Raw genomic sequence first — 27400 nt, forward strand, 5'->3', positions numbered from 1 at the left:
GTCTGCAGGCTATTTTGTCGGAGCTATTTTGTATGCGGGATAGTATGCCGGGGCTATTTTGTCGGAGCTTTTTCGACGGGGCTATTTTGACTGGGTACCGTTTTTGAGATTTAGTGAAATATTGTAGATAAAAAACAGCAGTTTGAAATTAATACAACTAGGAATTTTTTCTGAAGCTACTACCTTATTGCATTTTATTTTTATTTAATTCTTTATTTAATTTTTACCAGATACACAAGTTAGGTACTTACAATCAGGACTACGTTAAAAATATAGCGGTTTTAAATAAACAAAATTAGAAATTTTAGTTGCTAAAAATTTGACCCATCCCAACCCTCAACCTCCCAACCTAAAGGTTAGAGTTTGGGCTAGAAGCGTTTTCTATATTTTTCCTTTTCTTTTTTTTATTATCCTCTTTTCTCTTCTTGGCATTCTATATTCTTCTTCTGCTAGCCGTGTTCTATGCCGTTGTTGTAATCGTCTGTATGCACTATTTTTTCTTTCTGTACAATACAACCATATGCGACCTATAGAAGCTAAGAAGTTAAGAATTGCTCAACGTAAGATGGAGAGGTCGATGATTGGTGTGTCATTGCGGAACCATATAACAAACGAAGAACTACGATTAAGAACAGAAGTCATATATGTTGTATTAGTCCAGGAACCGAAGCATTTCACCTCGCAATTTTTACAGAATGGATCGATTTGCTAGAAAATTTGAGAATAAGTAGTGGATAGTCCAAGGATCAAAATCTATATGATGCCGAAAGGCGCTTTTACCATGGGGTGGTTGCCACCCCATCTCAAGAGTGAAAATTTTTTATTATATTTTGACTGCGAAAGTTGATAAAAACATTAATTCTAAGCAAAAAATGTTCTATACATTTTTTTGATAAAATTAATACTTTTCGATTTATTCGCTATCGAAAATGTTAGTTTTATATAGAAAAAATCAATGTTTTTCGATATATACTCATTTACCATTCACTCAATTTTTGCCGTAGAAAAAATATTTTCAAACCAAGTTCTTGGGAATTAAATAACCCACAATTTCATATGAAAACATTTTTTCGTATATCTGATGCTAATCTTTCTATTTTGAAAAAAATTGCATTTTTTACCAAACTACAAAAAGTCGTTATTCGCTTTTAACTCTAGTTTTTTAAAAACTAATCATTCTAAACCAGTCAAACTTTTAAAATATATTAATAATACATAAATAAAGAAGAATTAATAAGGCCAATGACTAAAAGCAAAGCTACCTTACATTATTATGCTTCCAATTGGATTTCTTTTTTTTTTTTTTGAAAAAAATATATTGATTTTTTAACCGTAACCTTTTTAATTTTTATCTTAGAAAGTTTATTAAAAAATAATTTTGTAGGTTTTTACAAGATCTATAAGAGTGTTAATACCAAATCCTTTTAAAATACTCAGTCGCAAAAAGTGGTGACTTTGAAAGGGTTGGTAAAGGTGATTTTTGCATGTTATTACAAGTTTTAATTGTCAATAGCTCACTTAATTTTTACCATAGAGAAAATTTTTGCAAACCATGTTCTTGAGAATTAAATAAGCTACAATTTTATATTTAAATATTTTTTGTATCTCTGATGATAATCTTTCTATTCTGAAGAAAAGGGAATATTTTACCAAACTTCAAAAATTCGATATTTGCTTTTGACTCCATTTTTTTTTAACTAATCATTCTAAACCAGTTAAACTTCTAGAACCTATTAATAATACATAAGTAAAGAAGACGCAATAAGGTCAATGACTAATTTTAATCAGGGTGGTGATTAGGGGTTTGCTTTCGATCACTTTTTCGCTGAAAAATATAGGGTCTGACATTCTTTTCATTATAAGCCACCTAATTTTTGAGCTAAAGACTTTTTTATTTCTGAAGATAGACCTTTTTAAATACTTCAAATTAGTTTAAACAAGTGATCCTCGAAAAATGCATAGTTTTCCCGTCTTTTGACTTTGAAACTACAATATTTACCATTTGCCGAAGAAGACCTAACATATAATAAAGTATAGCTCGATTACTATTGGTCTTAAAGAAAATTTAAAAAAACGGTTTTGTTGATTTTTTCAAAAGGTACATTTTTGTTAACCAAAGTTGTTTTGATAAAACAAAAACTTTTTGAGTTAATTGCAGAAAACTGATTAAAAACATTAATTTTTTTAATATAAAACTAACATTTTCGATAGCGAATAAATAGAAAACTATTAATTTTATCAAAAAAATGTATAGAACATTTTTTGCTTAGAATGAATGTTTTTACCAACTTTTGTGGTTAAAATATAATAAAAAATTTTCACCCCCGACATGGGGTGGCAACCACCCCCATGGTAAAAGCGCCTTTTGGCATCATATAGATTTTGATCCTTGGACTATCCACTACTTATTCTCAAATTTTCAAGCAAATCGATCCATTCTGTAAAAATTGCGAGGTTTTGTCCTATTTTAAGCTTCATTACTTGGACTATATGTCAGGTGACTAAAGTAAAGGAAGACCGCCCACGCGAATGACGGGCGATAAAAAGAATGACCACTAATAATTGGATTCAAAGCGCCCAGGACAGAAGACAGTTGACGGAAATAGAGGAGGCCTATATCGAGTAGTGGATGCTAGGGGCTGATTGATTATGATGATGACAATACAACATTCTTCGTCAAATCACTGCCCTGTAGTTTGTTGTGTATAACGGAACCCACCTTGCGAGCCGTGACAGATGACGGATGTCGAGGATGAAAATCGCGCTTAGTTTTTAGGTTAAGAGTGTCTCTTGTAGTCTCTTGTAATATAAAATAAAAGTAAAAGCATCCTACTACGCTATGTATTTCAATACATATCACAGTTGTTTTTACCTTTTTTGAATACACAGAGTTTCTTTAGCGGCTTCTTGTTTGATGTTTTTATACGTTTCCCATTTTTTGTTAATTTCCTCGTCTTTTTGTTTGTTTTCTACATAGTCTTCTTTATATTCACTTTATGTTCTGCATTTTTGCTGTTAACTTTAAGTTTCTAATTTCATATCTTTCATTTTTTTGTCTCTTTTCTTTCTTATTATTTAAAATTCTGGCTCTGGTTAGCCCCTCATCTGCAGCGTTTATTGGCATCAGCCCTGTGATGTAATCAGCCCTGAATTGGCATCCTACGATTTTTTTTTCTGGAAGCCGATCTTTTCGATAAACTTCACAGTCTTTCCTGTCCTACCCTACGATTCTCCTGTATACCTAGATATTTTTTATTGTTTCTGGTCTTTGTGAACCTTTTTCCATTTTGATTTAGGTATATAGGTGCACAATGGGATTCATTAACAATAACTTACACAATAGATCTACTATGATTTAAATATAAATGAAAATTCAATTTTATGTGAATTTCTAAAGTCGACTTTACGTTACATGATTTATCATGTGATTTGTCATATGATTTGGTCATGGAGTGAAATTTACATGTTTACACTGTGTGATTTGTCATATGATTTTGCATTGTTTATACGGCTCGTTTTGTCATAAGCATTGTCATGCGGCTCGTCATGGGAAAAATCATATGACAAATCACATGATAAATCATGTAGTGTAAAGTCGACTTAACATTTACAAAAACTGAAAATCCATTTTAATGAATTTGTAACATCGCATGAATTTTATAAACTAATAATTATTCTAATTTATTTCGCTTTAATTAAAATTTCAATAATAATTTATATAATAAATGTAGCCAATATATCTTTATGACTGTCACTTAGAATATTATATAATATATTAATAATTTTAAATTCATACTCATTTTTATGAATTAAATTTTTCTTCATCATCTTGAATTCTCTATGATGGCTGTCTTGCCACACAACACTTATTTCACTAATGCGATAATAAAGTTGCCGACTGTTCAGGTGAAATAACGTATATTAAAAACTATTAAAATTTAAATTTTTAAATTTCAGAATATCAGGAGATAAATGCACAAATTAGGTTTAAAAAATTACATTGGAACACAAAATATAAATCTGTGGAGCTATTCTAAGGGAAAATTATTAGTCCAAATTCTAAAGACAAACAACCAGTGGCGGATCTATGGGAAGGAAAAATGGTGAAAAATATTATTGAAACAAAAATAACAGTATAAATTAAAGAAATATGGAACATAGCTTTTTAAGACACAGTGTTTGAACTGCATTTGAGATAGTGGACCGATGTAAAAGTTCCAGACATTAAAACCAGAAATCATAGCAACATTAACATTGGCATGTAGAAAATATCTTTGAACTAGAACCTCCTACTTCTATCTCTCTTTTTGGGAGTTTACTAAAATAGCAAGCCCAGCCGAATGAGCCGAAAGTACCGGGTGTCCCAATAAGAATGGCTCTCGGCCATATCTCAGGAACGGTTTATAGTACAGCTTTGAAATAAAAAATTTTATAACAAAAGTTGCCTCAGGAAAAGCCTGGAAATTATTTTCATAATTGTGGGTCCACCGCTAGAGGGCGTAATTGAATATCAAAATAAAAAAATCTAAATTTTACAAAATTTTCCTAATGAAGGGGCACTGAAAATCCGATTATTGTATTCTTCATCAAATTCTGCGCATATTTGATTTAACAAGTTTAACTCTACCTTTGCAAATAAGAGGTGGGGGTGAGTGGGAACCTTGTTATGAAAAAATGGCTGTAAGTCCGGTTCTGCTAAATCAAATTTTGAAAACTGGGTCTTGTTGAAGACAGATCTTTTTCTTCAATGTAAGCCTGATAATTTTGAACCATCCTAATAAGTAATAAGCCAGCTGGGAGGCGTTATTTAATTTTTTTCAGAAATCTAGTTTTCTTTGGAAAATATTAAATACAAGTATGCATTTTTAATCATACTTTATAAATTTAGATTAAATTAGCAATAGAATAGCGAAAACCGCATGTCGATACCTTTTGTCTATCTCAAGATATCTCGAGAAACGTGTAAATTTTATACATAACTGTTACTATCACCGGTAAACTAAGTTAATGAAAAGTAGTGTGCTGTGGAAAAAAACAAAATAACATTTTCCAGATGTCAACGTATAAAAACATAATTAATTAAAACAACAATATAAAGAGAAACAATACTATTAAAATTAAATATAACACAGAACAAAAAGAACTACTTAGTGACGACCTAAATATTCAAATTGTTGCCCATCATATACTACTCTAGAATACATTATCCAGATAATACTAAACGCCATTCAAAGCATATGGAGAGCAGAAATTGAGACTGCTGTTCAATCTACTCTTGAAAGAGTAAATGTTTGCAACGAAAATGATGGGCAAAAATTTGAACGTTTATGTCATCACTAAATAGTTGTTTTTATTTCTTTGTAATAGGGCTTTTCAACGCTTCTCATTTGTTTCGAGCCTCTGTCATATGCCGTATAATCCGTGTATAATATTAATATACGAGATATGAACGAGGCTCGAAACAAATGAGAAGCGTTGAAAAGACCTAATATACGTTGACAGCTGGAAAATGTTTCTTTGTTGTTTCCATAGCACACTACTTTTAATGAATTATTTCGTTTACCGGTGACAGTAACAGTTATGTTTTTAAATTTACACGTTTTGTAAGATATCTCGAGATAGAAAAAAGGTATTAACATGCGGTTTTCGCTATTCTATTCTAATTTTGTCTAATTTTGTAATATGGTATTAAAAATGCATGTTTGTATTTAATATTTTCCAAGGAACACTAGATTTCTGAAAAAAATTAAATAACGCCTTCTAGCTGGCATATTACTCAGTAAGTTGGTTCGAAATCATAACTTTTACATTGACGAAAAAGATCTGTCTTCAACAAGACCAAGTTTGCAAAATTTGATTAAGCAGAACCGGACTCACAACCAGTTTTTCATAACAAGGTTCCCACTCACCCCCACCTCTTATTTCCAAAGGTAGACCTAAACTTGTCAAATCAAATATGCGTAGAATTTTATGAAGAATACGACGATCGGATTTCCAGTGCCCCTTCCTTAGGAAAATTTTGTAAAATTTAGATTTTTTAATTTTTGATATTCAATTACGCCCTCTAGCGGTGGTCCCACAATTATGAAAATAATTTCCAGGCTTTTCCTGAGGCAACTTTTGTTATAAAAATTTTTATTTCAAAGCTTTACTATAAACGGTTCCTGAGATATGGCCGAGAGCCATTCTTATTGGGACACCCGGTACATAATCGGACTTAAGGGTCCGCACCGCGCCAAGGAATAGAACCGAACCGAACCCACTACCTACATGCACAGACAAGGCGATTGCAGATCGCGGTACGAATGGGTTATTATTTTTATAAGTTTTTGGATATGTATTTAAAACATATAATTTAACCTAAAATATTTATTTTAATATTTATAGTGCTAAATATTTCATGTGTATCTATTTATGGATAATGATGATTGGCATTATACATAATATTATGTATATTGTTCTAAAGCTATTTTTTTGTGGCGTTTGTGTAATTTATTTTTCTAAATGGGAAATAAGCCACAATTTAACTTAAAAAATGATTTTGTTAACGTTTCGACCTCCACTTCGGACGTCGTTGTCAAAATACACAGTATTAATAAATTAAACAAAAATGTTGTTGCTTAGTAAAAAAAATTTCTTCTAATAATATAATTTATTCTAACTCATTCATATCGGCAATTATTAGAAGATTTTTTTTACTAAGCAACAACATTTTTGTTTAAATTATGAATATTTTGTATTTTGACAATGACGTTCGAAATAAAAGTTAACAAAATAATTTTTTAAGTTAAATTGTGGCTTATTTCGTATTTAGAATAATAAATTACATAAACGTCACAAAGATATAGCTTCAGACAATATTTTAGGTGAAAAAGTATGTTTTAAATAGGGACGTATCCATAAACTTAAACTTATAAAAATAAAATAATCTATTCGTACCGCGTATGCACAAAAAGCTAGAAGGATCTGCAAATTCTGCAATCGCCTTCTGCATGTAGTCAGGTCGCCGGTCGGTTCGGTTCTATTCCTTGGCGCGATCGCGAGGCGGACCCTTAAATAGGAACCGGTCGTATAATAATTCTTATACCTGATTCTGACCTAGAGGTGGGCTAGAAGTATTTGCAATCATGTAACGGTAACCCATCGTAATTTTTACATGTGATTGTGATTTAACAGAGCAACAAAATAGTCGTATTTTAAACTCCTAATTAAAAATGTTCAAAAAAATTCAACAGGTGTTATTATTTTGTCTAGGTAGGAAACAATTTTATTCAAAAAGTTGTTGTTGTAATGAAAATAATATTGCATTAATAAATAATTTCATGTTTTTTTCATTGTCTTAATTGTTATTAGAAAATCTAACAAGAGCATAGGCGCCAAATTTCGGGCCAATGCTTTCTCAATGCATTCATTTTTTTCGAATTTTAAGAAAATAAGTATTTTTGAAAAATATAAACGCGGAATGAAAGATTACATTATTATCGAGGGCCGAAAGTCCATTAGAATAAAAAAGTGTCATTTAAATGAGATATTTGAAATTAAAAATCACACTCAATTTTCTCTTCTTTTTACCGCTGTAACTTATTAAAATACACATTATAGAAGTTTTCAGGGACTTTTAGCACTCGGTAATTATGTAATTTTTTATTCAGCTTTTAAATTTTTCAAAAATACTTACTAGTTTTCTTAGGATTCGAAAGAAATAAATGCATTTAAATAGCATTGTCCCGAAATTTTGCGCCTACCCTCTTAAAAACGAAATACAAAGTAAACTTTAAATACCAGTATTTGCTACAAATACTTATTAGTTACTATTTGGTACTTTTAAATTAAAATTTCAGAATAGCAGCCTTTTTAGCCTTTTTATAATTAACTCGAGTTCTTCAATCAGAAATAATTAGACCAGCTTTGGAAATAACCGTTCGCAAGGCACTGATGTTCCAATGACACTAATTCGTTCTTGAGCTACTTGTGCATGATAAGGAAAAATATATTTATTTTTCTCTCCGCCATTTTAACGAATCTTCATTTCGCGGCAACCGATCGCATTCCCTAAATCTTTGCATTTCTATTATTGCCCTGCTTGTCGTAGTGCCTCGTGGCTGATCCTGCGATCCCATAATATCATCGGGATCTGCAGATGTTTTCTCATGTTCTAATAAAATTTGAGTCGTAAATCCTTTATCTTTTTGTTCCATTCCAAGTTTTTCTGCAATAAGAGCGATTCTATTTTCTGTGCTATTTCCGCATTTGTTGGATCCTTAAAAGGAATTAGTCGAAACCTTATTCTGCCAAGAAAAGTTGAAATCGACAGTTATCGACAGTTTAATAAAATACTCATACATTGTTGAACTAGTGTTTACGTACATATTTGTTATGCTTATAATAGCCTTAACAATTTCTTCTAGCTGAATAAATCTTTGCAACATATAAAATGTCGAATGACAACATGTGGAAACATCTTGCAGTAATTTGAGAGGATTCCCGTTTCCTGGATTTTTTCAAAATCTAAAAGTTTAGCAGTTGCTTGTAGAACTCTTTTTAAAGTGGCTAATGGTATTTTTTATTTTGGTTAAATTTTTAATGATTTTCTTATATCACTTTTGATAACAACATCTGAGGTAGAAGTTGAAACGTCAATAAAATCATTTTTTTAAGTTAAATTGTGGCTGATTTCCTCATCCTTTAAGCCATCGTTCACAATAAAGTTTATTTATTGTGTGTGCAAAGCATCCAAAATGTTTCATATTCACATCATTTTGTACCACCTTTAACATTTTGTGCATTATAGGAAACAATAATGTATTAAAATTTTGTTTTCTACGTTCTTTAAGTTTGATAAGACAGCTTTATCTTACAAATATTGCATGATGCATAATTATCATCCACTTATATAAAAACGTTCCATAAACTACTAAATTTTTCTATTTTTGTTTGGCACTAATGGCATGGTATGCGTTCTAATAGCAAACCCAATTTTGTAATAGTGACCTAAACAAAATAATAATACGTGTAGAATTTTACGATGGTCCACAGTGGTAACACTTTTTATTAGGACGAATATTTCGTTGCTCTGTTAAATCACAATTGAATCGGTCATTGCGAAAACAATCTAAGACCATATTTTGGGTAAAATGACGACGCTTTTCAACGCCATTAAATTTACATATAAATATATACATAAACATTTAAACTTGTTTTGCCTTTCAGAAAGATTCATTTATAACCCATAATACTTATACAGAGAGCACGTAAAGGTTGGAATAAATTAATTTTCTCGAGAATGGACAATTTTGGAAAAAAATCCCGAAAGAGGTCAATTTTTATTTTTAAATTACGACTTTTTGTCATATATATCATACTAGTGACGTCACCATCTGGGCGTGATGACGTCATCGATTATTTTTTTAAATGGGAATAGGGGTCGTGTGATAGCTCATTTGAAAGGTAATTTAATTCTCTATGCAGTAATATAAACATTTACATAATTATTTATATAGGGTGTCCAAAAGAAATTGTTTTGAATTAAATTTATTGACATAAAAAGAAGGATGAATGTAATTTATTTAGTTCAAAATACATTTTACTGTTCTCAGAAAACAGAAAAAGTGTTTATTTGGAAAATAATCATTCCTTTTCGCTTAAATCAAATGTTCAAACTGTTAAGAGGAAGGTGGGTGGCGGCTTTAATATTGAGTTTATTCAAAAAACAATATTTATTTGTCAAATAAACATTATTTCCTGTTTTTCTGACAGCAGTAAAATGTATTTTAAGTTAAATATATTACACAAATTCTTCTTTTTGTCAATAAATTTACATAATTCAAAAAAAAAATTTTTGGATACCCTGTATAAATAATTAGTTAATGTTTATATTACTGAATAGAGAATTGAATTACCTTGCAAATAAGCTATCACACGACTATTCTCATTTAAAAAAATTATAGATGACGTCATCACGTACAGATGGGTGACGTCACCAGTATGATACATATGTCAAAAAGTCGCAATTTGAAAATAAAAATTGACCTGTTTTGGGATTTTTTTACCAAAATCGTCCATTCTCGAGAAAATGAATTTATTCCAACCTTTACGTGCTCACTTTTAAAATATTGTATTATCTCGGAATATCCAACTATTAATGAAAATATTTTTACGTTTCCTTAAAAGTTTACACATTGTAACATGTATTGTTTTCACAATGACTGATTCAGTTACAGACAAAAATCACAATGAATAAAATATCACTATCGTAAATTAGCCCACCTCTAGACTCGTTCGGTTGATTTAAAACAGAATGAAATGGTAAATGTAGGCGAGCTTTTGCATTTACGTAGCTTAGTTCAGAATCCAGCAGTCGACTGAGGTATTGTACTTGTATAATATAATAATTATTTGAAAATATTTTGTTGGCCAACCGCCTAGAGCCGAAATACATGTATTGGCTATGACCCGTTTAAATATCGCTGGACCTGTATATTAGCTGACATTAAGCTTAAACCACAGACAGACAAATTCAACCCAATAAACATGCTAGTTAGGAAAATAAGGAGAAATTAATGCATAATATAAGTTATTATTTATGTCTTTTATATTATTTTTGTAAACAACATGCACAAAAAGGGCTTAGCATAACAAACCTTTACTGGAATTAAAAATCACAAATTGTACCTAATAGATAACGAACCCAATTCAGAAATTGAAATCAGAAGAGGAGTTAAAAGGAATGTGTTATGTCTGCATTACTATATAATAAAAAATTATTAACAACATTATGACAATGCAGATAACACCGTGATTATAGCAATACTCCATGTGGTGAGACCGCTCCCGTCTGAAAAACATTTCTAATTCGGTTTCTCTGCGGATTCATATTCAAAAATGTCCCCTTTAAACAAATCTGAAGGGTGCCGGACGGAATTTTTGGGCAGAAATTGTTTTAAACAGTTTTTTTAACAAATACATAAGATCACCTTTTATTGCTCCAAAAAATTAATTTTTAGGTTTTTTGGATCATTCTAAACAAGAAAGGTATCTTGTGATTTTTCTCAAAAATTGAGTTTTCGAGTTATAGGCGATTTAAAATCTAAAAAATGCGAAAATACGCATTTTAGAGGCTTAAAAACTCATATTTAAATTAGTATTTTTAAGGGTGCCAATAACTTGGATTAAAGTTTAAACGTTCCTTTTCAAGATTCCGAAGAGTGATCGGGTCTAACTTCAATTTAGACCGTAGTTTTTTAATTTTTAATTATGCGTGTCCATCCGGTTTTTTGCCGGTGCGGCGCGCACTATTTTGAAAAATCTCCTATTTTCCTCCGAAAAATATTTTTTATAGATTCTTTGGGACATTCTAAATAAAATAAGTTTCCTGACATTTTCCTCAAAAGTTACTAGTTTTAAAGTTATAAGCGATTTAAAATGTGAAAATGTGTTTTTCTGTCATTTTTCGGATTTTAAATCGCTTATAACTTTAAAACTATTAACTTTTGAGAAAAATGTCAAGAAACCTATTTTATTTAGAATGTCCCAAAGAATCTAGAAAAAATATTTTTTGGAGGAAAATTGGAAATATTTGAAAATATTGCGCGCCGCACCGGTAAAAAACCGGATAGACACGCATAATTAACAATTACAAAACTACGGTCTAAATTGAAGTTAGACCCGATCACTCTTCGGAATCTTGAAAAGGAATGTTTAAACTTTAATCCAAGTTATTGGCACCCTTAAAAATACTAATTTAAATATGAGTTTTTACGCCTCTAAACTGCGTATTTTCGCATTTTTTTAGATTTTAAATTGCCTATAACTCGAAAACTGTCAATTTTTTAGAAAAATCACAAGATACCTTTCTCGTTTAGAATGACCCAAAAACCCTAAAAATATATCTTTTGGAGCAATAACAGGTGATTTTATGTATTTGTTTAAAAAAATTGTTTAAACAATTTCTGCCCAAAAATTCCGTCCGGCACCCTTCATATTTCTTTAAAGGGGACATTTTTGAATATTAATCCGCAGAGAAACCGAATTAGAAATGTTTTTCAGACGGGAGCGGTCTCAGCACATGGACTACAAGTTTGCTGAACAACTCCAACTACTAAACAGTACAAGCAGTCTCTGGTCTCTGTGAAAAATGGACTAAAAATAAATAGAAAGAAGACAAAATATATGATAATAACAAAGAAAACAATTATACTAACAAACATACATTTGAAAGATGTACCTACCGATAGTAAGGGTTGAAAAACACAAATAGGCTGGGAACCTAGTTTTCAGAAAATAATGAGTAAAAAACAGAATTAAGGGTCAGAATAAAAATAGTAAGAAATGCTTATGTAAAAATGAAAACAATTCTCTTCAATAGAAACCTTCGATTAGAAATGAGAGTAAGAAATCTGAGATGTTACATGTTTTTGATACTACAAATAGATTTTTGACAGATTATCGGAGAACAGGCCATTTTTGGGAAAAGTTATTTACCAGCAATTTTATTACTGAAATCGAATCTTATGATTGTATATATTAATAATATAGGTATGCAAAGTCCGCAGATAGTGTGCTACTTTTTTTATAAACAAAACGGCGCCCGAAAATCATGTTTTTTTTAACTTTACACTAAAAACACTCAAATAAAAATTCACCGTACTTAAATTCTTCATAGAGACGTGTTTTTTCCGATTTACTTCGACGAAAATTTTCCCCGGAAAATGCCGGTTTTTCCAACAAAATCTTCAATCCTCAACTAATATTTTAGATAAGTAATTGTTTATCAGTAATTAAATAACTTGGTAGCATAAAAGCTCATTTCGTATAGATTATAATTCCAGAAGCAGATGGAAATTGAATGAAAAGTTTAGCAACAATTGAATTGTTAAATAAAAATTTACGGTCGCTATAATAACCACAATAATTATGATACGTAAGAATAACTTTGATTTTGTATAAAAATACACTGTACCTATCTAATGTACTTTACAAAATTGAAATTGAACTATTTAATCGGTCTCAGGAATATTTTAACATTATAAACAATGTTTTGGCTTATAAACAAATAGAATATCTCGGGAAATTTTAAATTAAATTAAATCCCGAAAACGGTATTAGAAAAACAGCGGCAGGACGCTTCTTTTAAAAGAAGAAGCGTTTAATTGTTGTGAGTGATTCCTGAGATACAACCGGTCAAATTTGAGCGGCATTTACGGCAAAGATATAAACAATAGGATAATAATTTTGAAACAATCACCTTTTTATTTTTATTCTCTTTCTTCGCACCAATTTTCATATCTTTAAAATAATCATAACATATATTATTATAATAAAAACTATCGATAGTACGGGTGAAAATTGACAAAAATAGCAAAATTCCAATCAAAAATTAGGTTGAAGAAATGTAATCTCAAAGTTCAAAATCGGTAGGTATACGTTAAAAAAATGCATTTTCTCGGCTTCCCATGGCGCAATTTTCTTCATTCTGTTTTTGTTCCCAAGTAACTCGAGTAGAACCATCTAACTAACGCATTATTAAATGTCAAAGTTGCTTTTGTTTTGTTATAATAATTTAATTTATTTGTTATAACAAAATTTTTAATTTGTTTAAATAAAGATTGTTTAAATAATTATACAGCTTTCAAATGAGAAAATTTGTGCAGTTAAAAGATATACTTGTAGTAAGTTTATCTAAAAAAAGTCTACAACTGGAAAAATATGTAGTTTTCTTTTTTTATAAATAAATTAATCTATTATACCAAAACAAAAGCAAGTTTGACATTTAATAATGCGTTAGTTAGATGGCTCTACTCGAGATACTTGGGAACAAAAAAAGAATGAAGATCCATAGGAAGCCGAGAAAATGCATTTTTTTATCGTATACCGATTTTGAACTTTGAGATTACATTTTCTCCAACCTGATTCTTGATTGGAATTTTGCTATTTTTGGCAATTTTCACTCGTAATATTGATAGTTTTTATTATAATAATATATGTTATGATTATTTTAAAGATATGAAAATTGGTGTGAAGAAAGAGGATAAAAATAAAAAGGTGATGGTTCGAAAATTATGATCCTATTGTTTATATCTTTGCCGTAAATGCCGGTCAACTTTCTCAACCGGTAGGCCGGTAGTATCTCAGGAACCACTTATCACAATTAAACGTTTTTTCTTTTATAAAATGAGCCCTGCCGCTTTTTTTCCAATACCGTTTTGATGTTTTGATTTAATTTAATTTAATATTTCCCGAGATATTCTATTAGTTTATAAGCCAAAAAATTGTTTATAATTTTAAAATATTCTCGAGGCCGCTTAAGTAGTAGTGCGGCAGATTAGTGCAAATATTATAAGAATTGTGCGTTTAATGATAGAAACATATAATTTGGACCACATATACTACACATATAAAGGGTGAAAATTAGATAGGAGGCCATCTCAGATTTTGCCTTTTACAAAATGGCGGGGATTCAAAATGGCGACTCTACATATGTGACTAATAGCACGATAACTTTTGAACAAGACTTCAGATTGCAACCAAATTTGGTATATAGGTTCTTTTCTTGATGTATAAGATCGAGGTCTTGAACCGGAAGAATCGGTTTATGAGAAGTTGTGTTTTTCCTGGTTTTTATGTAAAAAATATGTTGTTTTTGTTTCAATTATTTCACCCTGTATATATTAATTCTTCAAATAGTTAATACGGCCATTAAAAAGAGCGTAAAAATATTTTTTAGTAAATATTTTTAGCTTTTTAGTTATGTTAATTGCCATTTATTAAGTGCAAAACGTATCTTCACATGTATCTATATATGCGGGCAGATTCGTGTAAATAATATAAGAATTATTGTGCATTTAATGGTAGAAGCATATAATTTGGACCACATGTACTACACATATAGAGGTTCAAATTTAGATACGAGACCATCTCAGTTTTTGTTCCTTTTACAAAAATGGCGGGTTCAAAATGGCGACTATACATATGTGACTAATAGCACGATAACTTTTGAACGAGATGTCAGATTTCAACCAAATTTGGTATATAGGTTCTTTTTTGATGAATAATATCGAGGTCTTAAACCGGAAGAATCGGTTTACCAGAATTTGTGTTTTTAATGTTTTTTTTATGTAAAAATATGTTGTTTCTTTTTCAATTCCTTCACCCTGTATACAGGGTGTCCCGAAAAGAATGGTCATAAATTATACCACACATTCTGGGGTTAAAAATAGTTCGGTTGAACCTAACTTACCTTAGTACAAATGTGCTCATAAAAAAAGTTACAGCCCTTTGAAGTTACAAAATGAAAATCGATTTTTTTCAATATATCGAAAACTCTCAAAGATTTTTTATTGAAAACGGGCATAAAATTTATGGGGATTTTGTTCCCTTGAACCCCCCCAAACTTTTGTGTACGTTCCAATTAATTCATTATTGTAGTACCATTAGTTGAACACATCGTTTTTAAAACTTTTTTGCCTCTTAGTATTTTTTCGATAAGCCAGTTTTTATCGAGATGCGGCTACTTTTTTACTATACTTACATAAAAAATTTATGGGGGTTTTGTTCCTTTAAACCCCCCAAATGTTTGTGTACGTTCCAATTAAACTATCATTGTGGTACCGTTAGTTAAACACAGTGTTTTTAAAACTTTTTTGCCTCTTTGTCTTTTTTTGGTAAGTCAACTTTTATCGAGATGTGGCTTCTTTTTCAAAATATACCAAAAAATTTAAGTTATAAATAAATTTTCAGATTATTAACAGGTGTCTATAATCATACTTAACCATATACAAATAGGTGGTGGATTCGACAAATATTCAAAATATCTCGGTAAAAACTGGCTTATCAAAAAAGTACTAAGAGGCAAAAAAGTTTTAAAAATATTGTGTTTAACTAATGGTGCCACAATAATAATTTAATTGGAACGTACATAAAAGTTTGGGGGGGTTTAAGGGAACAAAACCCCCATAAAATTTTTATGGGGTACACAAATTTCACTATATTTTTTTTTAAGATGTTGCTACGATAAAGATTCCTCATGTCCATTTTCAATAAAAAAGCTCTAGGAGTTTTCGATATATTAAAAAAAATCGATTTTCATTTTGTAACTTCAAAGGGCTGTAACTTTTTTTGTGTGCACTATTGTATATAGGTAAGTGAGGTTTAATCACCCTCTTTTTGACCCCAGAATCAGTGGTATAATTTATGACCAATCTTTTCGGGACACCCTGTATATTAATTTTTCAAAAAGGTGATACCGGCGTTGAAAAGGGCGTAAAAATATTTTTTAGGAAATATTTTGAACTCTAGTAATATTAATTACCATTTAATACATGCATAACGTATCTTCACATGTATCTATGTACGGCAGATTCGTGCAAATAATAATATAAGAATTATTGTGCAATTAATGGTAGAAGCATATAATTTGGACCACACATACTATACATATATATCAGATTCAGTCTTTTACAAAAATGGCGGATATTCAAAATGAATCTGCCGCCCATGGGTACATGTGAACCTACGTTATGCATTTATTAAATGGTAATTAACACAACTAAAGCATTCAAAATATTTCCTAAAAAATATATTTGTACTCTTTTTAATGGCGTTATTACCTTTTTGAAAAATTTATATATACAGGGTGAAAGAATTGAAAAAGAAATAACATATTATTGCATAAAAAAAACAGTAGAAACACAAATTCTGATAAACCGATTCTTCCGGTTCAAGACTTCGATAATATTCATCAAAAAAAGAACCTATATACCAAATTTGGTTGAAATCTGTCGTTTCGTTCAAAAGTTATCGTGCTATTAGTCACATAATATGTATAGTCGCCATTTTGAATGCCCGCCATTTTTATAAAAGGAACAAAAACTGAGATGGCCTCGTATCTAAATTTGAACCTTTATATGTGTAGTATATGTGGTCCAAATTATATGCTTCTATCATTAAATGCACAATAATTCTTAAAATATTTGCACGAATCTGCCGCATATAGGAACATGTGAAGATACGTTTTGCCTTATTAAAATGGTAATTAACATAACCAAAACTAACTATAACGAACACAACTAAATTGCACTTTTCAACGCCGGTATCACCTTTTTGAGAAATTATTATATACAGGGTGAAGGAATTGAAAAAAAAAAGAATGTGTGTGTACTTTGTACGCACGTAAGAAGTTATACTTGAGGCGTGTAGATGCAAAACCGGACATGTCACATTTTGGTCGAAATGAAACTAACACCGGGATTCTGTTCATGTTCATTATAACCTATTTCATCAGTCTACAATGAAAATTCGTTGCAAAACACGTCTTTTACCGTAAAATATTACAATCAAATATTGCTGTAGTTTCAAAAGCGGACAAAGCCCAAGCGTCTTGGTTGCAAAATCGGACATCGACGTTCGACCAATGGACTGCAATCACATGACGTAGCGCAGCACGTGTCTGTTTTGTTATTCCCGGCAGCGTGATCATTACTAGTTTCGAATTATAATAAGTACGTTACAGTGCTTTGTTACAATATTTTAGAGATTTTAGATTTTATTATTCTTCTGCGTCAAATGCATTGCCTATTACTAAAAAAGGTAAAAAAATATCCCAAATTACTCCAGCAGAACTGCCAATCGGTGTTCCACTGAATTTTAAAAAGAAGAAGGATATCGAGACATTATTATGCTGTCATTTTTTAAATGATTGGTCATCTATGCCTGAATGTGATTTTTACAAAAACATTCTCGATAGTGTTCAAGACCAACACACCACTGAACATAACAATAATGATGATAACAATCCACCATGCGAATATTTAGAAGAAAAATAATATTCCATGTTTAATATAAAAATTGTTCTTTTTTAACAAAAAAAAAATCTTGTTCATTTTGCCTTTTTAATAGAATACACTGTCAAAGTAAAAAATCTCATTATTAATTTTCCCATCGCTTATATGTGTCATATAAGTTTTAAAGCAAGACATATCCAAATTTTTGTTGCAAACTCGAACGCAAGTAACCTTAATAACCGTGTAGATTATTAATCAGTAAAGATAGGCTAATTATTCCTTTCAGTTATAAAAATTTGTGTGCAATCTTCCTCATAGTAAAAAAACGTTAAAAATACCCATCAAGTTTTACCTATTCTACAGTTTTTTGAGTTTTTCTCTAAACTACTTAACTGTGACATGTCCGGTTTTGCATTTACACGCCTCACTTCTATTATATAATTTCAACGAAAAAAATATACTTTAAACAGTTTAATTGTATTTTATTTAAATATTAAACTAATTTTAATACTTACCACTTTCAAAATTTTTTTTTAAAACATTACCAACAATTAAAAAAAGGAGAAAAAAAGAAGGAATATGAATTGTCCGGATTTGAACGCGGGACCTCTCGATCTGTAGTCGAATGCTCTACCAATAACCTATCACGGTTCTGTTTACATCACTTCTCGGACATAATTATAATCACGGTGACAAATAGATCAAGTAAAGTATAAAAATAAATATGTTTTAATAATTCTTATTATCTTACTCCCGAGCAAATCATATCCAAAGACACAAAAATTGTAATAAATATATTTACTAAAAACACTAATATATTCTTTTCGCACCATTTTTGGACTGATAAATACATACCTTAATAGATTTAGCAAAGAATATAGACGTTAAGAGAGAGTATATCTAATATATTCTTTGGATTTAGCAACGAACTCCATACTGTCTGTGTGCGCATGCGCGCAGAATAATAAAAATTCACCCCCAATCGCGCCTAAAGAAGTATAACTTCAAAAACAGCATATTTTTACATAAAAACCAGGAAAAACACAACTTCTCATAAACCGATTCTTCCGGTTCGAGACCTCGATCTTATACATCAAAAAAAGAACCTATATACCAAATTTGGTTGAAAGCTGAAGTCTCGTTCAAAAGTTATCAGGCTATTAGTCACAATGTATAGTTGCCATTTTGAATCCTCGCCATTTTTGTAAAAGGCAAAATCTGAGATGGCCTCATATCTAAATTTGAACCTTTATATGTGCAGAATAATATGTGGTCCAAATTATATACTTCTATCATTAAATGCACAATTGTTTCACGTATCGGCTGCACTATAGTCCAATTTCAATTCTGTAAAGTACATTAGATAGGTACAGTGTCTTTTTATACAAAACTCATCTTATGTATCATAATTATTGTGATTATCATAGCGACCGTAATTTTTTAATTAACAATTCAATTGTTGCTAAACTGTTCATTCAATTTCCATCGGCTTCTGGAATTATAATCTATACGAAAACAGCATTTATACTACCAAGTTATTTAATTATTGATAAACAGTTACTTATCTAAAATTTTAGTTGAAAATTAAAGATTTTGTTGGAAAAACCACATTTTCTGGGAAAAATTTTCGTCGAAGTAAATCGGGAAAAACACGTCTCTATAGAGAATTTAATTACGGTGAATTTTTATTTGGTGTTTTTGGTATAAAGTTAAAATCTTTGGAGTTATAGAGCAAAAATTGAAAAAAACACGATTTTCGGGCGCCATTTTGTTTATAAAAAAAATAGCACACTCTCTGCGGACTTTGCATACCTATATTATACAATCATAAGATTCGATTCCAGCAATAAAATTGCTGGTAAATAACTTTTCCTTGTATTTTGCTAATTAGCCCAGAGTAAAAATGGACTTGAAAGCTGGAGAATGAAGCAAGAACACTAAATAAGCTACAGTCATTTCAAATGTGATGTTACTGAAGGATGCTTAGAATAGCATTTTTTGACAGAACAGAACAGAACTTTTCAGAGCAGCGGTAATTGAAGTAAAGATAGTGATGGTGACCTCCAAATTGGGAGACGGCACTCTAAGAACAAGCAATAAACGGAAATCCCTATTACGAAACCAAAACAGAGCAACTTTATTGCATTGCTGTATTGACTTAATACGACTTTTGAATAGTCGCCCTAGTATAACAATAGTTTTATTAGGAATAAATTTATTACAGTATTATTTATTGTACTAATTATAACTAAACAACTTGAAGACTTACCTGAAAGATTATACCAACTCTTTAAACTAATTCTGATTCAGAATAGAAGTTGATTTCACAAAAAATGATCCACGCGATCGCACACGCTACTCTGCCATCGAGTGGATTTGTTTAAATTTAGAGACTTTGGCAACTTAAAATGCTCAAGAGGTGATTGATTGGATAATTGCAACGCAAATCATTTCATTCTCAATCGTGATTCACTTGAATAAGGTCAAGGAAATTGCAAAGAGAAAAGTAAGCCAGACGGGAAATTATTTTCGAAGTTGTTATGAAGATGGTAGGTACATAAAATTAGAATGAAGATGGTGAAAAACATTAATTATTAACTGCAGTTTTTAACTCATAATAATCTACTAAAAATAGTAAAAGACACTACAAAGAGAAAAATAATCCGTCCATTATTTGTTTTTTAAGTTGTTATGAAGAAAGTTCCAAAGGGAACCATTACAGCGTAGAAAAATCAGGATAATAATTTATTATAACAAAACTAAAGCATTTTTGACATTTAGTAATATGTACATCAGTTAGGTGGCTCTACTCGAGTTACTTCTGATTAAAAAAGATTAAGAAAATTGCTCTATGGGAAGCCGAGAAAATATATTTTTTAACGTATACCGATTTTGAACTTTGAAATTCTATTTTCTCCAACCTAGTTTTTGATTGGGATTTTGGTATTTTTGGTATCTTTGACGCGTAATACCAATCGTTATTATTATTATAATATATGTGAAGTATAAGTCTCTTGAAGATATGAAAATTTGTATTTATAAAAGGACCGACATAAAAAGGTAATAGTTCGAAGATTACCATCCTATTGTTTATAACTTCGTCGCAAATGCTGGTCAACTTTGACCGGTTGGATATCAGGAACCCCTCCTCGCAATTCAACTTTTTTTTCTTTTAAAAGAAGAGTCCTACCGCGTCCTTTCCAATGCCGTTTTCTTAATTGAATCTAATAGTTGCTGAGATATTATATTTTTTTATAGTTCAAAAAATTGTTTATAACTTTAAAACATTCCTGAGGCCGCTGAAATAGTAAAATTTGAATTCTCTATAGTATGTATGTTAGATCTGTATAGTCTTTTTATATGAATATCATAGTTATTCTGGTGTATCATATATTCTGGTTATTATTGCGACCGTAAATTTTTAATTAACAATTTAATTGTTACTAAACTATTTGTTATATTGTCGACGGCATCAGAAAATATAATCTACTACAAAAAAGCTTTTTTATGTCACCAAGCTATGTATTTAATTATTGATGAATAATTACGTCCCTAAAATGTTCAATATTAAAGATTTACAGAGCAATAATTGAAAAGAAGAAGATTTCGAAGCATTTATTTGTTTATAAACACCCATATATATAATGTATTTATACATTCACCGGCACAAAATTCCGTTACTAAAATTTTTTGATTAAGTTTGACAATTTATAACTTTATTATTTGTACTCCGATTTTCAAGATTATTGCATCAGTTTGTAGGTACATGTATTGATGTAATATGTATTGATTATTCCGGTAACAAAAATTTTTTTCTTAAATGGCATTATACGGGGGTGAATGAAAGCGTTGTTTTTTCTCCTAACTTTAAAAAATTCTGTGAAAAAATTGGATTGCTGATTTTGTTTCATACTCCTTTTGTATTATCCTGGAGGTATTACTAACGTTTTGTTTTTTGAATTATCCGAATATCTCTTTTCTTGTAAGAGCTGTAAATAAAAACACTGCTTTGAAGGTTCATTTAATCAAAAATATCAAACGCACTAAAATTAACAAAACAAAACAAAATTAACAACAAAACAAAATAATCCAATAGCGGGTATGTCCACCTCTTGCAGCAATGACTGCTCGCAATCTGTTTAGCATCGAATAAAGATGTGTTATCCTTGCCTGGGGAATAGCCCGATATTCCTCTTCCAGGGTCATACCTGTACCAAATTTTCTGAAGGCCTAGGAGCGAATAGGTTTTTTAATTCATCCCATACATGCTCAATAGGATTGAGATCTGTGCTGCATGCGGGCCATTCTAATCTTATCAATCCAACCTCTATTTTATGAGTCAATCAGTGTTTTTATTTACAAAAAATGGTACAGCTCTTACAAGAATAGAGATATTCGGATAATTCAAAAAACACAATGTTATTGATGCCTCCAGGATAATATGACAGGCCTATGAAACAAAATCAGCTATTCCATTTTTCCACGTAATTTTTTAAAGTTAGGAGAAAATACAATGCTTCCATTGACCCATGTATGGATAATGCCATGCAAGCATATTTTTTTGTTACCGGAATAATACCAAACGATATCAATACATGTACCTACAAACTGGCGCAAGAAAAATTTTAAGTGTCGGAATTTTGTGCCTGTGAGTGTTTGTCATTATATTTTCATCATTTTCATGAGCTTAAAAAATGAATCAACCTATATTTTGCAATGCACTCACCTTATCAATTTCAACGTCATCGTCGGACGTCAATGTATCACTTCTAGCTAAAGACGGCTTCCTTGGAGGACTCTTCAACACTCTTTCCGAAGCTTTTTGTAAAGTCGGAAGATTGTGAATTTTGTGATCCTTTTTAGGGGGAGATTTTTCCCTCTGTGGAACCGGTTTGAGCGCTGGCTTCTGAAAGAAACTTTCTTTCGCTCCATTTTCCTGAGGTTCTTTGGGTTCTGCTTTTTTAATTTTCTTTAATTGGACTCCAGCTGTAACGTTACGATGCTTTTAAAATACCTATATATGATTTAGTACCTACATAGTATGAATCCAATTGGAACGAATTGGAAAAGATGATAGAAGAACAAAATTCTACCAAATAGAATTGAAAATTAGTCGCAAAAAAATCGAAGCTCATATCACAATAATAATAACAATATTATATAATTGAAATGAGCTTTGTTCGTGGAGACAGTGCATAACTGGTTTCTGGCTGATTTCTGACTGATTCACATGCGCAGTTCCGTTTTCGCTTGAAAGCGCACCCCCTCAGGTGCGCGAATCAGTCAAAAAACAGCCATGGACTGTCTTCACGAACAATGCAATGAATTCGTAAATCGAAGTAGATCCTATATACAATGCCACCATAAGACCAGTTAATCTACATGAAGATAGTAGGTAAAGTTTGTTTCGCAGTAAATGGTTGACTTCAAATAGTACCAATTATAAACATCCTGAGTTAACCGATAATAGTATAAAAGGCCCGGTTTCAGGTAAAATTTACATATGTTTGAATGTTGGTTTTTCTATAATCTTAGCAATTAAAATAGATTTAATTTATTTTAAAACTCATTTGAAAACATTAATTTCGGGTATATAAGGCAAAGCAATATATTTTACATCCGTTTTTTTGTTTTTGTCGTAGTAATTATTGTAAATTTTGTGGATCCTTTGCTTTATTATAGGAGTACCGTTTAGTCAGTATTAATTGTCAAAAGACCAACTCTGTCTACCTCGTTTGCGTATCGCTGCGGACCGGTCTTAACAATGGGCCAAGTCAGATAAATTTAATAATATTTACGACCGCACTAATTGAAGTCAACCATTTACTGCTAAACAAACTTTAACTCAAATAGAATCACCATCATCATCATAGATTTGTTCATTGTTGAACATAGCCTCATCTAAATATTTCCTTCTATTCTTTTGAGGTCGTCAGTCCATCTATTTTACGTTGTGTTCCTTACGATTGAAGCGCTTATTGTATAAAGGATATAAGTCCGCATGTACTTAGTTTTGAGAAAACTCAAAAAAACTAATTAGTTTAAAAACTTGACCTATCAAATGTTCTACATATGAAATAAGCTAGTAGAGTGTCCTGTGATACAACAAATTTGGCTTTGAAAACTATTAAGGCCAAAAGGACGGTTTTAGGGGGTGGGACCTGTTTCCTTTATAAAATAAATGAAGGAAAGGCGAAATAATGCTGCTGCTCTACAGGTAATAATTATTAATGTTGTTGTGAAGCTATTTTCTTGTGGCATTTTTATAATCAACTATTTTCAATGGGAAATAAGCCACACTTTTACCAAAAAAATGATTTTATTAACGGCCAAATCGGGTGTCGTTGTCAAAATACAAAATAATACTAGATTAAACAAAAATGTTGTTGCTTAGTAAAAAAAATCTTCTAATTTATTTAATCTGACTCATTTATATCGGTAATTTAGACAGGTATTATACATTTTAAAGTAGAAGACTTTAAAATGATATTGCCAATATTGATGAGTTGCGTTCCTGGGGCGACTTACTAAAAGGTAGTTTATTTGATTACATGAAATCGACCCAACTCAATAATATCCGCCACAAAAAATCATAGCATGTGATCTGTCTTTTAAAAGACAACCAAATGTAACGGTGACAATAAAATTTTCGCGCTAGAGATTCCATAGTAAATCACGAGGGAAAACCAGGAAAAAACCTCGTGATAGGTAATATCCCGACATCGTAAATATTTGGGCTTACATTTAGTTTAATCTACTCTCAAAACTAATACCAAATTCTGACTTTAATATAATATATATGCTATTTTAAATTATAAATAATATTAAAAATACATAGATATTATATAAATAATACTAAAATATAAAATATGTACTAACTCGATATGTTACTGACTTACTACTCGTGGTATTTTCTTTCTATTGACTTCCTCTAGAGTGTTATTATATTCCTTTTCCATTGTACATTTTATTGTCTCTTCATGATCGTTTATAATATTTAGGAATGTATCCTAATTTTGGTAAAAGTGTGGCTTATTTCCCATTGAAAATAGTTGATAATAATTATTAATCTATGTATAAAAAATACGTTTATTTTTACAAACAAGTCCTAAAGTAAATCTTAAAGCTTATTACTTAAAAAACTAATCACTATCATATTCTTTATTTGTCCTCGGTCAGTCCTTAAATTGCTCAAAAAATTCTTTATCTTCTTCGGGAATGTAAGTGAAAAAAAACATAGGTAATAGATATATATTAAGGTACATTTTCTAAGTAAGTAGTGAGTAGATTTCCTCCCAATATAACCTTCATCTATATGAAAAGGCGCCAACCTGTACATAGTCGTAAATCTTGTACAAGTACACACCTGCAGTTATGTTCTGTTTGTCGATCAGGTTTTGTAATTTTGACTAACATCACTTTTTCCAAGTAATCGAGCTTTAATACTTACATCATTCTTATATTTTTCAGGGTTTCGCTTGCCCCTTTTCCGTTTCTCTTCTCTTCTCAATTTAATACTTTCACCATTTGCATCAGAGATATCAGACACGAAGCTAATGAATATTGTTTAAAATAAAAATAAATATTAATAGATGAAAAGATGAAGTTTTCGATCCTAATAGCATTACTAATAATATTTGAAAAATATTAAAATATTACTAAAAGATTTTTAAATTGAAAACTTATTGGTCCACTTCCTTGGTAACACCTCCAAGGCTTCTAAAATTTTCAAGTCAAATGGATGCTGAAGCGAAGAAGACAAGAGGGAATTCAAAAAACTTACAATTCACGACCCCGTCTGTTCAGCTGGTAAATTCCAACAGAAAATGGACCTAGTTACTCGAAGGAGTAAAGACCAATATAAAAATAAAATAAAATTTTATTTTTAATTCAGTTGCAATGCGAATGCAAAACAATCTTACTTTTCAATCAGAATACGGAGCGCAGTCCAGTCCTCTGAATCGCGATTTTCGGCTCTTATTGGAGCCTCATCGGAGAGAACGTAGGCTTGTTCTCCATACTCACTTGGAGTATGGAGATCAATTGGAGTATGGAGAACAAGCTTACGTGCTCTCCGATGAGGCTCCAATAAGAGCCGAAAATCGCGATTCAGAGGACTAGACTGCGCTCCGTATTCTAATTGAAAAGTAAGATTGTTTTGCCTTCGCATTGCAACTGAATTAAAAATAAATTTTTTATTTTATTTTTATATTGGTCTTTACTCCTTCGAGTAACTAGGTCTGCTTTGGAATTTACCAGCTGAACAGACGGGGTCGTGAATTGTAAGTTTTTTGAATTCCCTCTTGTCTTCTTCGCTTCAGCATCCATTTGGTTTGCAAATTTTAGAAGCCTTGGAGGTGTTACCAAGGAAATGGACCAATAAGTTTTCAATTTAAAAATCTTTTAGTAATATTTTAATATTTTTTAAATATTATTAATAATGCTATTAGGATCGAAAACTTCATCTTTTAATAGCCAGATGACGCTAGTCACCTAATATTTTCACTTTAGTTGCAATGGGTGGGAAAAGCTCTCGGTGCTGATCAATTGGAGTATGGAGAACAAGACTACGTTCTCTCCGATGAGGCTCCAATAAGAGCCGAAAATCGCGATTCAGAGGACTGGACTGCGCTCCGTATTCTGATTGAAAAGTAAGATTGTTTTGCATTCGCATTGCAACTGCGATATTTCGCGTCTGGTAAGAGATACCAATTTCCCTTATAGGCTCATTGATCCGTCGACGTTAATTTAACAAAATGTATATCTTATTTAAAAGTCGTACTGAGATGGACTTATTCCCTTTATACAATAAGCGATTCAATTATTCCGCTGATGATTTTGTGGGAGTTAAGGTTTCTGACCAATCTAAATTTTACTCTAATTAATCTCCTTTTTTATGAACTGAATTTTCTCATTTATTCAGAATGTTTTCGTTATGCAGAAATAGATTAAAAAGTGTTTGTATTGGTGACATCAAAAGCTAGTTTAATTATTGTTTTGATGACTACACCATTTTCCCTCGGAACTCATTTATTCTTCATATTATTTTTGAGATCATCTGAATATCCTCCCGTGATATATCTGGTATATCCTCCGATCATACATTATGGACTTCTCGTATTGGCTGTTTGGTGAACTGTGGTATAACTTGACTATGATTTAACATTTCATAGAAACTTTCCACTATATAGTTCGTCAGCTATAACTTTTCCCATGCGTCACGATTAATTTTCAAACAAATTAAGTCAAAACATAAAGTGAAACGAACGTCGATGTGTAATCTCTTTCTCATAGGCATCTTTCAGTGCGTCACAGTTTTTCGATTTCTTTCTAACGCATTAAATTGTATGTGACAGAAAAAAAAAGGCAGTTCCGTGATTACAGACATTTATAACATGTACTCTAGTTGTCGATAGATGGCGCTATAATCGAAAAAAATTATTTACGAATTATAAAATATATCTACAGTCCATCTAATTTACTTACCGTTGCACGTCATTATCTACGCCAGAGATCTAAGTTGACATAGTTGCCAAAGTATAAAAAAATCCTGAATCCATTTTAAATCAAATATATCACATAATTATTGTAAACGTGGATTATACAACAAAACGAATTAATAT

The 27400-nt window shown here is 30.9% G+C and overlaps 1 protein-coding gene across 7 annotated transcripts in view; it reads right to left on the reverse strand.

Annotated features, from left to right (window-relative positions):
- LOC114327244 (DNA ligase 1-like) overlaps positions 1-27400 on the reverse strand; it is a 143351-nt gene that overhangs the window by 47386 nt on the left and 68565 nt on the right. For all 7 annotated transcript variants that reach the window (XM_028275813.2, XM_028275804.2, XM_028275789.2 and 4 more), the window contains one exon: positions 22504-22763. In XM_028275813.2, coding sequence (XP_028131614.2) covers positions 22504-22763 — 260 coding nt within the window. The remainder of the gene's footprint in view (positions 1-22503; positions 22764-27400) is intronic.

Source organism: Diabrotica virgifera, chromosome 4 (assembly GCF_917563875.1).
Source record: "Diabrotica virgifera virgifera chromosome 4, PGI_DIABVI_V3a".
Lineage (NCBI taxonomy): Eukaryota > Metazoa > Arthropoda > Insecta > Coleoptera > Chrysomelidae > Diabrotica > Diabrotica virgifera.